Genomic DNA, 13,146 nt, shown 5'->3' on the forward strand with positions numbered 1-13,146 from the left:
ACCTGGGAACCCCACCTGGACTATTGTCTTTCTAATGGACCCTCACTGGGAGAAGGAGCCGGTCCTTCCCACGTGACTCAGGCAGTTGGGAAAGAGAGAATAACAAAGTCGGCTGCAGAGAGAGCGTGCGGGGGCAGCGGACCAGCTGGACCAGCAGGCAGGCCAGAGAGACACCTAAGGACCCGTCCCGTGGAAAGGCTACCGGAAGGTTCACTCTTTTGTCCCTTTAACCTTTTTCCTTCTTGTATAAGCTAGTTGGGTTGTATAATAAAGTTTAATTGCTAAAAAACAGAGTCAACAGTTTTGTTTTTTGAGACAGGGTTTCTCTTGTAGTCCTGGCTGTCCTACACTCACTTTGTAGACCAGGCTGGCCTTGAACTCACAGCTATCCACCTGTCTCTGCCTCCCGAGTGCTGGGATTAAAGGTGTGCGCCACCACCGCCCAGCATCTACACAACTTTTATTATACATGCTAAAAGATAGATGAATATCAGTTTTATTGTCCCATTTATCAACACCACTCTCTTCTCTCAGTGGTTTGCAAAGATACAGCTGTAGGGCTCAATTTTCAACATGCGGTTGTGTCAGGCCAGAACACTGTCTCATTAGGCTGTTAGGGCACATCTGGGAGATCCGTCCTATCACCTGATACGATGTACCTAAGTCCAGGTTGTCCTCCACGTCAGGACCCTGTTGCCTCAGCCCTCCCCGTGCTAAGAGTGAAAGTGCCTACGACTACATCTGGCTGCGTTACTTTTTGCTGACCTTATTGACCCTCGTACATTTACACACTGTTTATTAAACTCACAGACGGAGAACTACATATCATTATGACATTTTCCTTTCTTTTTTTAAAAAGATTTATTTATTTATTATTATGTATACAGTGCTCTGCTTGCATGTACTCCTGCAAGCCAGATGGTTGTGAGCCACCATGTGGTTGCTGGGAATTGAACCTTTGGAAGAGCAGGCAGCGCTCTTAACCACTGAGGGATCTCTGCAGCCCCATTACAACATTTTCAAACACAGTGTGCTTTAGTGTACCATCCTCCCCGTCCCTGCTCCCAACCTTGGCTGCTGCACTGGAAGCTCCCGCCCCCCACGCCCCTTTCAGCCATGTCCTTTCCCTGGGCCCCTCTTCAGCACCTCTTTTCAGCCTCTCATGGTTCCCATTCTAGCTTAAGTCTGTACTGACATTTGTACATGCGCACGTGTGCGTATGCGTGTGTGTGTGTTTTACAAGCTAGGATCTGCATAGGTGACATAACATGCAATTTTCACCTTTTAGGTTTGGGTCATGTCGATTAATAGTCTATTTCCAGACCCAATCATTTTCTTGAAAATTTCATTTTTCTTTACACTGAACAAATGCCGTTGTGTGCATGTGACCTATTTTCTTTACCCACTCATCAGCTGATGGGCCTCAAGGCTGCTTCCAAGCTCTTGCTAGTGTGAACAGCGCAGCAATGAACTCAGATGGACTCAGTACCTCTGTGAGGACACGGAATCTGCTGAGTCTATTACGTTTTAGACTGTTCTTAGACATGTTTGCTCAGCCAGGGCTACTTTGCTACCTTTTTAAAAGCCCATTTCAATGACTACTCTATTTTAAGATCCTATTGCTTCTATTTGTAAATTGTTTGTTTTCTTTTTCAAAAAGATTTACTTATTTATTATTTATACAGTACTCCACCTGCACGTGAGCCAGCATGCCAACAGAGGGCGCCAGATCTCATTATAGATGGTTATGATCCCCATGTAATTGGGGATCTGGAAGAACAGCCAGTGCTACTGACTTCTGAGCCATCTCTCCAAACCTGTTTGTTACTTTTCTATTTCCTTTTTATTAAATAAAATAGCATTTTATTCTTTTCAGAATTCTTTCATTTCAGAAACTTTCTAGCAAATAGATGGCTCTCTTTATCTCTAGCAAATAGATGGTCTGCAGTGACTGATGCGTGACACTTCTCTCAGTATGGGGACACTCCTGATGCATGTGGGTGCTCCTCATGCTGTACGGGGACACTCCTGATAAATTACCATGCAATAATGTACAATAAAGACTTTCTAAAATGTTTACTACTTTCTTGAGATTTTTTTTATCTTTCTTTTATGTGTATAGGTATTTTTAGCGGCATGTATGCACGTGCATCACAAGTGTACCTAGTGCCTGCTGAGGCCAGAACAGGGCATCAGCCAAAACCGGGAGTGGTGTTATAGGTGGTTGTGAGCCACCATGTAGATGCTGGGAATTGAACCAGGTCCTCTGGAAAAGCAGCCAGCTGAGTAGCTCATCAGCCCCAAGACTTTTATTATTAAAAGAGTGTGTGTGTGTGTGTGTGTGTGTGTGATTTTAATGGTTGCCATAGCTCAAGGCTCAAGATAGAGCAACACAATGACCAATGTACTAAAAACTGACTTTCCACACAGTTGCTAGGATAACAACAAAAAGTGTATAACCCAACGCAGTGTCCTGATAGCAGCTTTTTAAAAGGAAGAATAATTATGTTTACTTACCATTCGCAAAGCTCTGTCCTATATAGTACTCTAATTCCTTGACATTTGTTTTATTCTCCCGTGTCTCAGGATCAACATAATCTTCAGTTGCTGTCACATTCAGAAACTGACTCTGGTGAGGGCTACATGCTAGCTCACAAAACAGTGTCATCAGGTTATTAAAACACGACGGGCATCTAAACAAAAAGTAGGTTCTATGTTATGACTTCAGATAGACGAGCAAGAATAAAAGGTGTAATTTTAAATATTTAAAATATATTGAAAGGAAACAAATAAGTTATCATGAAAACATAGTAGGCTCAGAAAAATTTAAACCCCCTTTCTTCCCAGATCAACAGATTCTTTTTATTTTATTTATCTTTATTTTATGTGCATGGTGTTTTGACTGTATGTCTGTCTTTGTGAGTGTGTCAGATCTGGACTTACAGCTACAGAACTAGAGTTACAGACAATTGTCAGTTTGGAATTGAACCCAGGTGCTGTAGTAGAGCAGCCAGCTTTTAACCACTGAACAATCTCTCCAGCCATAGACTCACAAATCTTTAAAACCTTATAGGAACATAAAGAAATAGCTTTTAAAATTGTTTTGATATTACATTTAATTTATTGAAAATAATTTAAAAAGAAAAAAAGGTTTTTCTGAATTCTTTGCTTTGTATTAAGAGATTTCAATCTTTAGTCCAAAAATGTCCCATTTCTGATTAAGAGAATAAGGGGTTGAAGTGTGTGCGTGTGCGTGTGCGTGTGTGTAGAAGGACCACTATAGGATTTATACCTTCAGCTTTCTTCTGAGAGCCAGATAGCTCTAGCTTCTCCTGAAACATAGGAGAACTTCTGAAGATTAAATGAAAAGAGCCATCACTTTGTGAGGCTTCCAATCAGAGCCTGGGACAGGAAAAGGTAAGAAACAGAAGTGCCGTGGCAGCGCCTGCTGTGTGCACTGTAGCAACACAGGAGCTTCCAAGAAGACCACAGCTGACTGCCGCCCTTTGGGTTCAAAGTTGAAGCTTCTAATGTTGACTTTGTGTGTGTGGCAAAAGTGTCTCTCTTTCACTTTTAGTCCACAGTTAGCTCACTGTTCCATAGAGTTCTACAGGGGCAACTGAGAGTTCTGTCTAGTCTGAGCCAGTCCCACTGACCAGGCACAGCAGAGAAAATGAGGATGTGTCCTGTCCTCAAGGCCTCCGCTCCACAAGAGAGTACATGGAGCTACAGTGGTTCTTCAGGCCTTGCTGTGACTAGGTCCTCTCTAAGGTCAGTATGTGCTCTTTACTGTTGAGATACCTCTCCTGGCCAACATTAGAGGAATTTAAAACCAAAGACTTTAAAAAGACTCCTTTAATGGTTGTAGCTCCAGTCCTAGAGTACAGCATGCAGTAAAAAAGTCAGAAAGTACAGCTGAGTGCTCTGACAGGAATCACTCCTGGGATGCGCTGCTTTCCAGTGAGTTACAAATGTTCCTCCATGTTAGCTTGCTTCTCTTGTTAGTATAACGTGACCCCTGATGATATGGTGGGGGAGGAGGCTAACTAAGGTAAATGCTTTTATCCACAACCCATCATTTGGAGTGGGTGGGAAATAAACGTGCTCTGACTAAGCGCCAAAGCTCTGATCTGGCTCCGTCAGTGCCAGCAGTGTAGCGTGGCCTGAGTAGATCTCAGTTTCTGACCTACTGTTACGTTCTGACATCTGCCAGAACAACTTAGCCTTTCCACTCTGTATCCGCCCCCCCCCGCCCCCGCCCGCCCCTTCTCCTAAGGAGCAGTGCCTTGAGCAGGCAGGAGCAGGGCAGGGTCCTGCGGCCCACAGTGGCGCCTGCAGAGAGCATCTTGCCCTCTTTACCTCCGTCCTCATCCACCTTTAACTGGTGTGCTGAAGTCAGGATAATTTACAGACAACAAAATCCGCTGCTCTAAAGACCACCACCAACTTGCTAGCATGCTATTTCAGGACAGAGAGACAAGAAGGACAGGCAAAAGCCAATGGGACGCTGCCAAGCTTGATGACCTGGGTTTGATCCTCGGGACCCACATGGTAGAAGGAGAGAAGCAACCCCCAGAAGCTGTCCTCTGATTTCCGTGTGCGTGTGCTTATGTACACACAATGAGTATACATGGTGCACACACACACAATGAGTATACATGGTGCACACACACACAATGAGTATACATGGTGCACACACACAATGAGTATACATGGTGCACACACACACAATGAGTATACATGGTGCACACACACACACAATGAGTATACATGGTGCACACACACACACAATGAGTATACATGGTGCACACACACACACAATGAGTATACATGGTGCACACACACACAATGAGTACACATGGTACACACACACACAATGAGTACACATGGTGCACACACACACAATGAGTATACATGGTGCGCACACACACAATGAGTACACATGGTGCACACACACACAATGAGTATACATGGTGCACACACACACAATGAGTACACATGGTGCACACACACACAATGAGTATACATGGTGCACACACACACAATGAGTATACATGGTGCACACACACAATGAGTATACATGGTGCACACACACACAATGAGTATACATGGTGCACACACACACAATGAGTACACATGGTGCACACACACACAATGAGTACACATGGTGCACACACACACAATGAGTATACATGGTGCACACACACACAATGAGTACACATGGTGCACACACACACAATGAGTATACCTGGTGCACACACACACAATGAGTATACCTGGTGCACACACACACAATGAGTACACATGGTGCACACACACACAATGAGTACACATGGTGCACACACACACAATGAGTACACATGGTGCACACACACACAATGAGTATACATGGTGCACACACACACAATGAGTATACCTGGTGCACACACACACAATGAGTAAGCTACTGGAACAAAAACTTAGAAAACCTGACAGGCAAAGCAGGCAACAGAGAACAAGAGAGAAGGAACTCAGGGACCCACACAGATGAAGGACCAGGGTCCTGAGCAGGACACCAGGGACCATGCGTCACCACTGTGCACAGAGGCTCCACTCTGAGAAGCCCTTGCAGGGGGGAAACCAAGTCTTCACGCTGAACACAACTAGGAAGAGAGCTGAGCGGACCATATGACTTCGTTTTTCCCTCTAACACGCCCCGAGTGCCTTCTCGCAGTACAACACAGCAAAAACCCCGGCGCCGCCAGTCTAGAAGCGCACTGGCTGTTTGCCGGGGGTCAGCCTACCTGGACAGAAACTGCAGAGGCAGCTGCAGGTTGCTCTTCAACGTCTGCAGCTGCTGAACATCACAGCAGAGACTGACATTGCCAAAGAAGAGGCCTGGACAGAGTTCCTGTGGGGAGAGAGAGAGAGAGAGGCTTGGGGAGCAGCAGTCACACGGGCAGTGCGCCCTCACTCTTGTCACTCTCAGGTGTGGGAGGGTGACTTGGGAATCGCACAGTTCCGGTAGAACCCCCTCTTAAAAAGGCTACCAAGCTTGTCATTCAGAAAGTGGGGAGTCTCCTGGTTGTGGTGGTGCACACCATCAATCCATCCCAGCACCTGGGAGGCAGAGGCAGGCGGATCTAACTCTATGAGTTCGAGGCCAGCCTGGTCTAAGAGTGAGTTCCAGCACAGCCAGGGCTACACATAGAAACCTTGTCTCAGAAACAACACCCCCAACCTACCCCCACCACGAAAAGAGAGTGGGGAGTCACAGGAGTCACAGGACGCAGTGGGGACAACTATTTATTTTTCCTCTACTTTACTGTTTGGCTTCACAAGGTCGCCTAGCAAAGCTCAGCTGTGACCCGTCCGCTCACCACTCCGGGGACAGTCCAAACTTGTGCTACTTCTGAAGACAGGAAGGAGGGTGACTAGAAGGGCCAGTGCCAGCTTGAGTTTTCCTAGCTTTTTGTTGTTGTTTGTTTGTTTGTTTGTTTTTGTTTTTGTTTTTTTAACAGTTCTAAGAATCAAGCTAACAGAAAGCAGAGTCCTGAGAGGCAGCCAGAACTCACAGGCTCCCAAGGGAATAAAGAAATCATGAAGAGCGGGGAGGAGAATGCCGAGCCCCGGTGTGGCTCTGAGCACAAGCAAGCCTGGAAGCCTGGGAGCAACAACAAAGCTAACTTCTGATACGGTTTGCAGGACTTCTAAGGAGCAGCATCTGCGGTACCAAGGTCACTCTCTACACAGTGACCCGCTGTTGGGAAACTCCAGGAGACCTACAGAGTCAGCACCGGCAAGATTAAGCCTGGAACTGTTTTATGGGCTCTGTGTTATGGGGTGCAGGCAGGAGACTACGTTAAGATTTAAACGCCAGGAGCAGGAGCAACAGCTCAGCAGTTAAAGAGTGGTGACTGATCCGGTTCCCAGCACCCGTGGTGGGCCACAGGTGCCTCTAAGTCCAGTCCCAAGGAATCCAGCACTCTCTTGTGACCTACTGGGCTCCTGTATGTAAAGGCTCACACACATACACACCTTTAAAAAAAATCGTTAAAAAAAAAAAAAAAAAGATTTAAGCCTTTTCGTGCCACCTCAGCACCCCTGGTGCCACATCACAAGATACTGCACACAATCGGGTGCCTGCCGATCGCAAAACAACACGCTTACCTGCACTAAGTCATAGCCGTCCTTCGGTAGGGGTTTTGGTGGGCCAGAATATTTACAATTGTACCTCTTATCTCCAGGTGCAAGTCCACACTCTCCATACCAAACACAGGATTGTGAAAACACCTTCAGAGAGTCAACAAGGGAAAGAGATTTTAGCAAGATGAAAATTAGTGAACCTTCAAATGCTACTATATTTTTCAGACTATAAGATGTACCCGACACCCAGTTTTTAGAGCAGTAAAACAAGAAAAACAGTAAGAACAGCATTTGGACCATAAGGCACACCCTAATCCCACCCCACCCTACTTTTTTGGGGGAAAAAAAATGCATCTTATGTAAGTCCAAAAAACATGGTACCTAGCAAATGAAGTTAACAGACATTCTTCTTAAGCATGTCAAGAAATATTAATGAAGACGGAACAAGGTAGGCATGGGGGGGGGGGTGGCGTCTTACGCCAGCAATCCCAGCACTTGTGAGGCTGAGACAGAAAAAGCATGAGTTCGAAGTCAGTCTGGGTTGCATAGTTAAAATCAGCTGAAACTACTGGGCAAAACCGTGTCTATATCCCAAACAAACAACTCCCCAGAGCTGGAGCCATGACAGTTCAACTGCTGCTTCTCTTCTAGAGGACCCAGTTCCCAGCACCCACCTGTGAGCCAGCTCCATGGTATCTGACCCTACCACCACCTGTGAGCCAGCTCCATGGTATCTGACCCTACCACCACCGCTTTTAAAACGCAAGCCGGCCTAATATCCCAAATGGGTCCGTCAGTCACTGATGCAGATCTGGGGTTATTTATAAGACACAGTCTTCCACTTACTTAATCAAGGGTGTGGCTCTAAGCCTCACAGCATAGGTAAGAGCACACAGTCTTAGCCAGTTAGCGATTATTAAGGCACTGGTTTTGGGGAATTTGCACACACAAAATTAAACAACAACAAAAAAATATATTTCCCTAAATATTTAGGTTAACTACTATTGGTACTTCAAAAGTATCCTGAAGAATAAAGCCATAAATATCACTAACTTTACTTAAAAGGAGGTACAAGAACGGCCACTGTCCTCAAGGGCTGAGGAAACCATCAAGGAGGGCATATGCTAAATTTAAGGACTATCGCCAAGGCAACATTAACTTGTTAACATTTCTTATGAAACAATGTCTCAAGTGCCACTCACACTCCCCATGTGACAGTCACAGGGCTTCCTGAAACTTAAGAAGGAAGGGTTCCTGTGAATCACCACCCTGTCCAAGGGTGCTGCCCACAGCAAGCCACACTTTGCATGACAATTGACTCAGCACAGATGACACTGCATGACAGGACACTGGCTTAAGACTGACCCACAGGGAAAACAGAAAACCAAGGGGGCAAGCTGCATCCCAACATGCCTTGAATGCACTGAAGGGCCAGTCCACGTGCAGGCAGGGAGCTAAGTCAGAGTTCCTCAGTTCCCAGCCAAGATGAGACCGTGGAACACAAAACATGTTATGGGGGAAGGAGGTGGAGCAAGCCCATCAACCTGGCCAGGGTACACACTGTAAAGGGATCCAGAGCCAACATAACTTGCTTCGGAATTCATCCTTTAGATAGTAAAATTAAAAATTACAGTTTGTGGGGGCTGGAGAGATGGCTCAGCAGTTAAGAGCAGTGTCTGCTCTTCCAGAGGTCCTGAGTTCAATTCCCAGCAACCACATGGTGGCTCACAACCATCTATACCCTCTAAAGCCTTCTTCCGGTGGATAGGTGTACACACAGATAGAGCACTCATATACATAAAATAAATAAAATCTTTTTTTTTTTTTTAAATTACAGTTTGCTGGATGTGGTACTGCACGCCTGGAACCTCACCCACCACAGAGGAGGGGTGAAACAGGAAGCAGGAGAGAAGCAGAGTTAGAGGTCATCCTGGGCAACTTGCCCCACTTGCCTTAACAGAGACGATGTAGCTTAGTGGTGGAGTGTTTGCTCAACATGTGGAATGCCCTGGGCTCAAAACCGCAAAAACAAAAATAAAGACGCCCATACCCAAGCATGAAGTGTGTGCGTGCGTGTGTGCGTGCATGTGTCTGTGTGTGTGTGTGTGTCCCCCTGCGTACGTGTGTGTGTCTGTGTGTGTGTGTGTGCCTGTGCCTCTCATTTTGAGACAGGACAAGGTCGAACAGTGCTGCCTTCTTCCCCAAGCCGCTTCAGTGCTGGCTGCAGGCCCGTGGCACCATCCCCCTCACTGGACTCACTGAAAGGCCTATGTTTAGGGCACAGGGAGGGAAATTATCCAAATGGGGAAGCATGGAGATTTTTACTAACCCCAGCAGCTGAAGCAGAGAACTGCAACTCCGGCCTTCTAGCACACAATGGGTACTCAAGTTTAAGAAGGCTGAAGTTGATCCCTCAGAACTACACTAGCTGCCAAACTAGTATCACAACAGATTATGGCCAGGCGTGGGTGGCGACCGCCTGTAATTCCAGCACTCGGGAGGCAGAGGCAGGTGGATTGCTGTGAGTTCGAGGCCAGTCTGGTCTACAAAGTGAGCCCAGGGTAGCCAAGGCTACACAGAGAAACCCACCTCAGAAAACCAAAACCAAACCAAAGCAAACAACAACAACAGATTATGGAATCTAGCAGGGCCAATCCCAGCAGGTTCTGAGCTGAGCATTCCAATAACGTGATCAGATAGCATTTACCCCAGCAAAGGATAAGAAGAAGAAACAAGGTGACTGGCTGTCAAATGCTGCCAGTTGACCAGTCGCAGATCAATAGAAGCTCCTTGACTGTGATCAGATAGATGTACACTGGTTTGGAGCAAGCGTCTATGGCAAACCCATGGCACTCCCAGTGAAAACGACCTGTTTCTATGCTCTGTCACTGAGTTCAAAGGTAAGTGTGTTTTGGCCCCTTTGAAAAGGAGGGGGAAGGAGTGGAGTCAGCAGCTCTTTAGATCCCAGGAAGTCCACGCTTTAAGTCCATAAGTAGAGCTCAGGACACCAGGAGGACTCACTTAACCATCTGAAGTAGAACACAAAATATTTGAGGTTTCCTGGCCATTCTCAGGCTAGTGTCTCACAAAACCATCTTGCCCACAGCAGTGGCCCCAGTGGGGGCGGGCAAGCATGAGGGGGGGCGCATGGGGGCGGGCACGCGTGAGGGGGGTGCATGAGGGGGGGCGCATGGGGGCGGGCATACTGTGAGTCACAATCCCATACTAATGCAGGCATTGTCCCAGGCATCCCACAAAAGCACAGACCAAAGCACTAGCAGACTACAGCCGCAATGTGTCCAAGATCACACAAGTATTGGCCAAGCCAGGACCGAAACCGAAGCTTTCGGCTCCAGTCAGACTTTCCATAAAAGATAATTAACTCCACAATTAAGGCTGCTCTTTGCAGTTCCTGCTTGTCCACTCCCACCCTGCAAGCCCATGCACCTCACCCAGTACTGAGGCCTGAAGGGCGAGGCCATATTTCCACCTTAAATCTCCCTGGCCCCTCTGCACACCCACAGCAGGGACAGCCAGTTTTCCTCCTTGAGCCTCTAACTTCTTCTGCCCATGAGCACTACCTCCCCTGCCTCAGATGGCTCCACTGTCTCCACACTGCAGCCTTCTCTGCCTGCCAGTCTCTGCTGCTAGCCTCTTCCAATGCCTCTCTACCCAGGGCCTCCTGTCTGTTTAACAGGGTAACTTTGAAACCTGCCTCAGCACCTGACCTCTGGTAGGGCTCCCTTGCTCAAGCGGCTCATCCGCAGCCCACACCCACCCTCTCCTGCTGCCTGTAAAAAAGGCTGGACACCTGGTTCCTCCCTTTCTTCTCTCTGTCCCACTTCTGAGCATGCCAAAGCACTTGACCCTTGTGCTAGTCCCATGAGGGGAGCACATTTCCCACCCTTAGTTTATGGGCACTTGGTAAGTGTGTCACCATTGTCACAGTCCACACCCAGAACAGACCTGTGACGCATCTGGTACTGGGATTACAGATGCACAGGTAAACTGCCTCACCTGAAGGGCCAACTGCACCTACTTGTGGCCTACGTGCGTGGGAGGCTGGGGCCCTCCCTCCACCGCACCGAGGGAGCCAGGCTGGGCCATGCTCATCTCTGCAGCTCATGGTCGACCTAATTGGTACCTCAGAGGCAGGATGTGCAATCTCAAAATTGCCGCACACAGTAGGCAGCCACGGCATGTCTTACAAAGAGGACTGTGACGGCAGCACACATCGAGGGCACTATGCTCTGGGAAAGAAGAACTCACTCAGGCCACTTCCCTTTTAGACAAAGAACCTGACTTCCAAACTTAAAGCTGCTGTCACTGTGTGTGTGTGGTGACACATGCCCCTAACCCCAGCACCTGGGAGGCTGAGGTTTGGTCTTGGAGGCTAGCACTCAGTCCTAAAACCAAACCAATCCAACTGAAACCAAACTAAAAACATACCCTGCTTTTAAAGTCAGAAACATTCTCTTAGGAAGGAAGTATTCTGCACAGTATTAAAATAAAACTCACTAGTGTTTGCAGTCTCCTGTCACCAACAGGTGAGCCTGATCAAAACACAAACTCTGTGGTGGAGAGGGACAGCAGTGAGGCATGTACACACGATGTACTGAGGCCACTGAACGGGGCTAAAAGTCCAAATTGTATGTGTATTTCGCCACCAAAATAACACACTAAAGTCCAGTGTCACGGACGCCAGAGCCTGAGTTTTCTGTCACCGGTGATTCTGGGGCCAAAAAGAATCAAGGATCATGGATCTGAGTGTCACAGCACACACCCAAGTCTCTCATAGTGCATTCCGCTGGCTGCAGTACTGGAGTTACTTCCCAGTCTGTGTGCTGTTGCTGTATCACAATTCCTGAGACTGTGATTTATAATAAGCAGAAATGTATGCGGCTCCCAGATCTGGAGGCTAGCAGGACGAGGCGGAAGGGCTGCATCTGGCGGTCTTGCTGCCTTACTCATGGCAGAAAGGAGAGGGCAGAAGAACTGAAGACGGAACCTACTCTCAGGACAGCTCACTCACTTGCACAGGGGGCATTGACGGATCTGTCCCGACAGAAGGCTGCTGCAGGGTGCGTGTGTTGGGGGCGTGCAGTGTGAGAGCGTTGTCGGCACGTTCAAGCCGACAGGCAGGTGCAACACTGTTCATGCTCTTACAGTGATGCCCTCAGCCGCACGGGCAGCATCACTTAAGCATTGCCTTTTTGTCCATTTCTAAAATATTTTTAAGACTGTAAACTTTTCTTTAGTTGCAAATCAGCATACACCTATCACAAATATCCAGATGTACTGAATTAAGATGGAAAGGCCTCCTTAGAGCACCACCCCTACCCACTTCCCAGACTGAACCAGTGCTGAGAAGCCAGGTCTTCCTTGTTTTCTAGCTTCTCCCCACAGAATAATGGATCAACTCTCTTGCACAGAACTTGTTTTGGGGGTTCTTCTTAACCACCCCCAACTATTTTTATCTAACTCCTTAAGGCCAAACTCCAGACCCTGTCTCCAGTCACAGAAAAACAAGCTTCGCTGTTTCTTCCACAGGCATGCGTGTCACCCATCCTGTCTGTTCTTTCTAATGACCTTTGCCTACCCACCCCTCCCAAGACTCATTTCCTCAGTAAGCTGAACTCTGACTCCTCCCATCCTGGTCTAGTGCCTGAGTTCCCAAAGTAGGTGAGGTGCCTCAACTCATCAGAGGCAGCAGCAGGCTTGGCACTGGAGCAGAAGCCACTGCTCGGGACACCCAACCCCTTCCTCCCAGCCATGAGGCAGCAGAGGTCTCCTGCTATGGTGACGTGTTTTGGCCACATCCCGAGAGATCAGTTGTGGACTAGGCACAGACAAATTCAGCCTCTCGGAGCCAAACATTAGACAATGGAGGCTTTTTAGACTTCAGCTCTCTATGGCAAATACTCAGTCAAGCCTCCTGAAGCAGCTCAAATGCAGCCATGACAAAAGAGCATGTCCCAATAAAACTTTATTCACAAACTCTCTGGCTAGGCCACAGTTTGC

General features: G+C 47.5%; 1 protein-coding gene across 1 annotated transcript in view; it reads right to left on the reverse strand.

The window, feature by feature from the left end:
* Nucleotides 1-13,146, reverse strand: part of Npc1 (NPC intracellular cholesterol transporter 1) — a 45,907-nt gene that overhangs the window by 25,571 nt on the left and 7,190 nt on the right. The window contains exons 2-4 of the mRNA XM_051163757.1: nucleotides 7,150-7,272; nucleotides 5,784-5,890; nucleotides 2,518-2,693 (exon numbers count right to left, since the gene is read on the reverse strand). Coding sequence (XP_051019714.1) covers nucleotides 2,518-2,693; nucleotides 5,784-5,890; nucleotides 7,150-7,272 — 406 coding nt within the window. The remainder of the gene's footprint in view (nucleotides 1-2,517; nucleotides 2,694-5,783; nucleotides 5,891-7,149; nucleotides 7,273-13,146) is intronic.

This window comes from Acomys russatus, chromosome 20 (assembly GCF_903995435.1).
Source record: "Acomys russatus chromosome 20, mAcoRus1.1, whole genome shotgun sequence".
Classification (NCBI taxonomy): domain Eukaryota; kingdom Metazoa; phylum Chordata; class Mammalia; order Rodentia; family Muridae; genus Acomys; species Acomys russatus.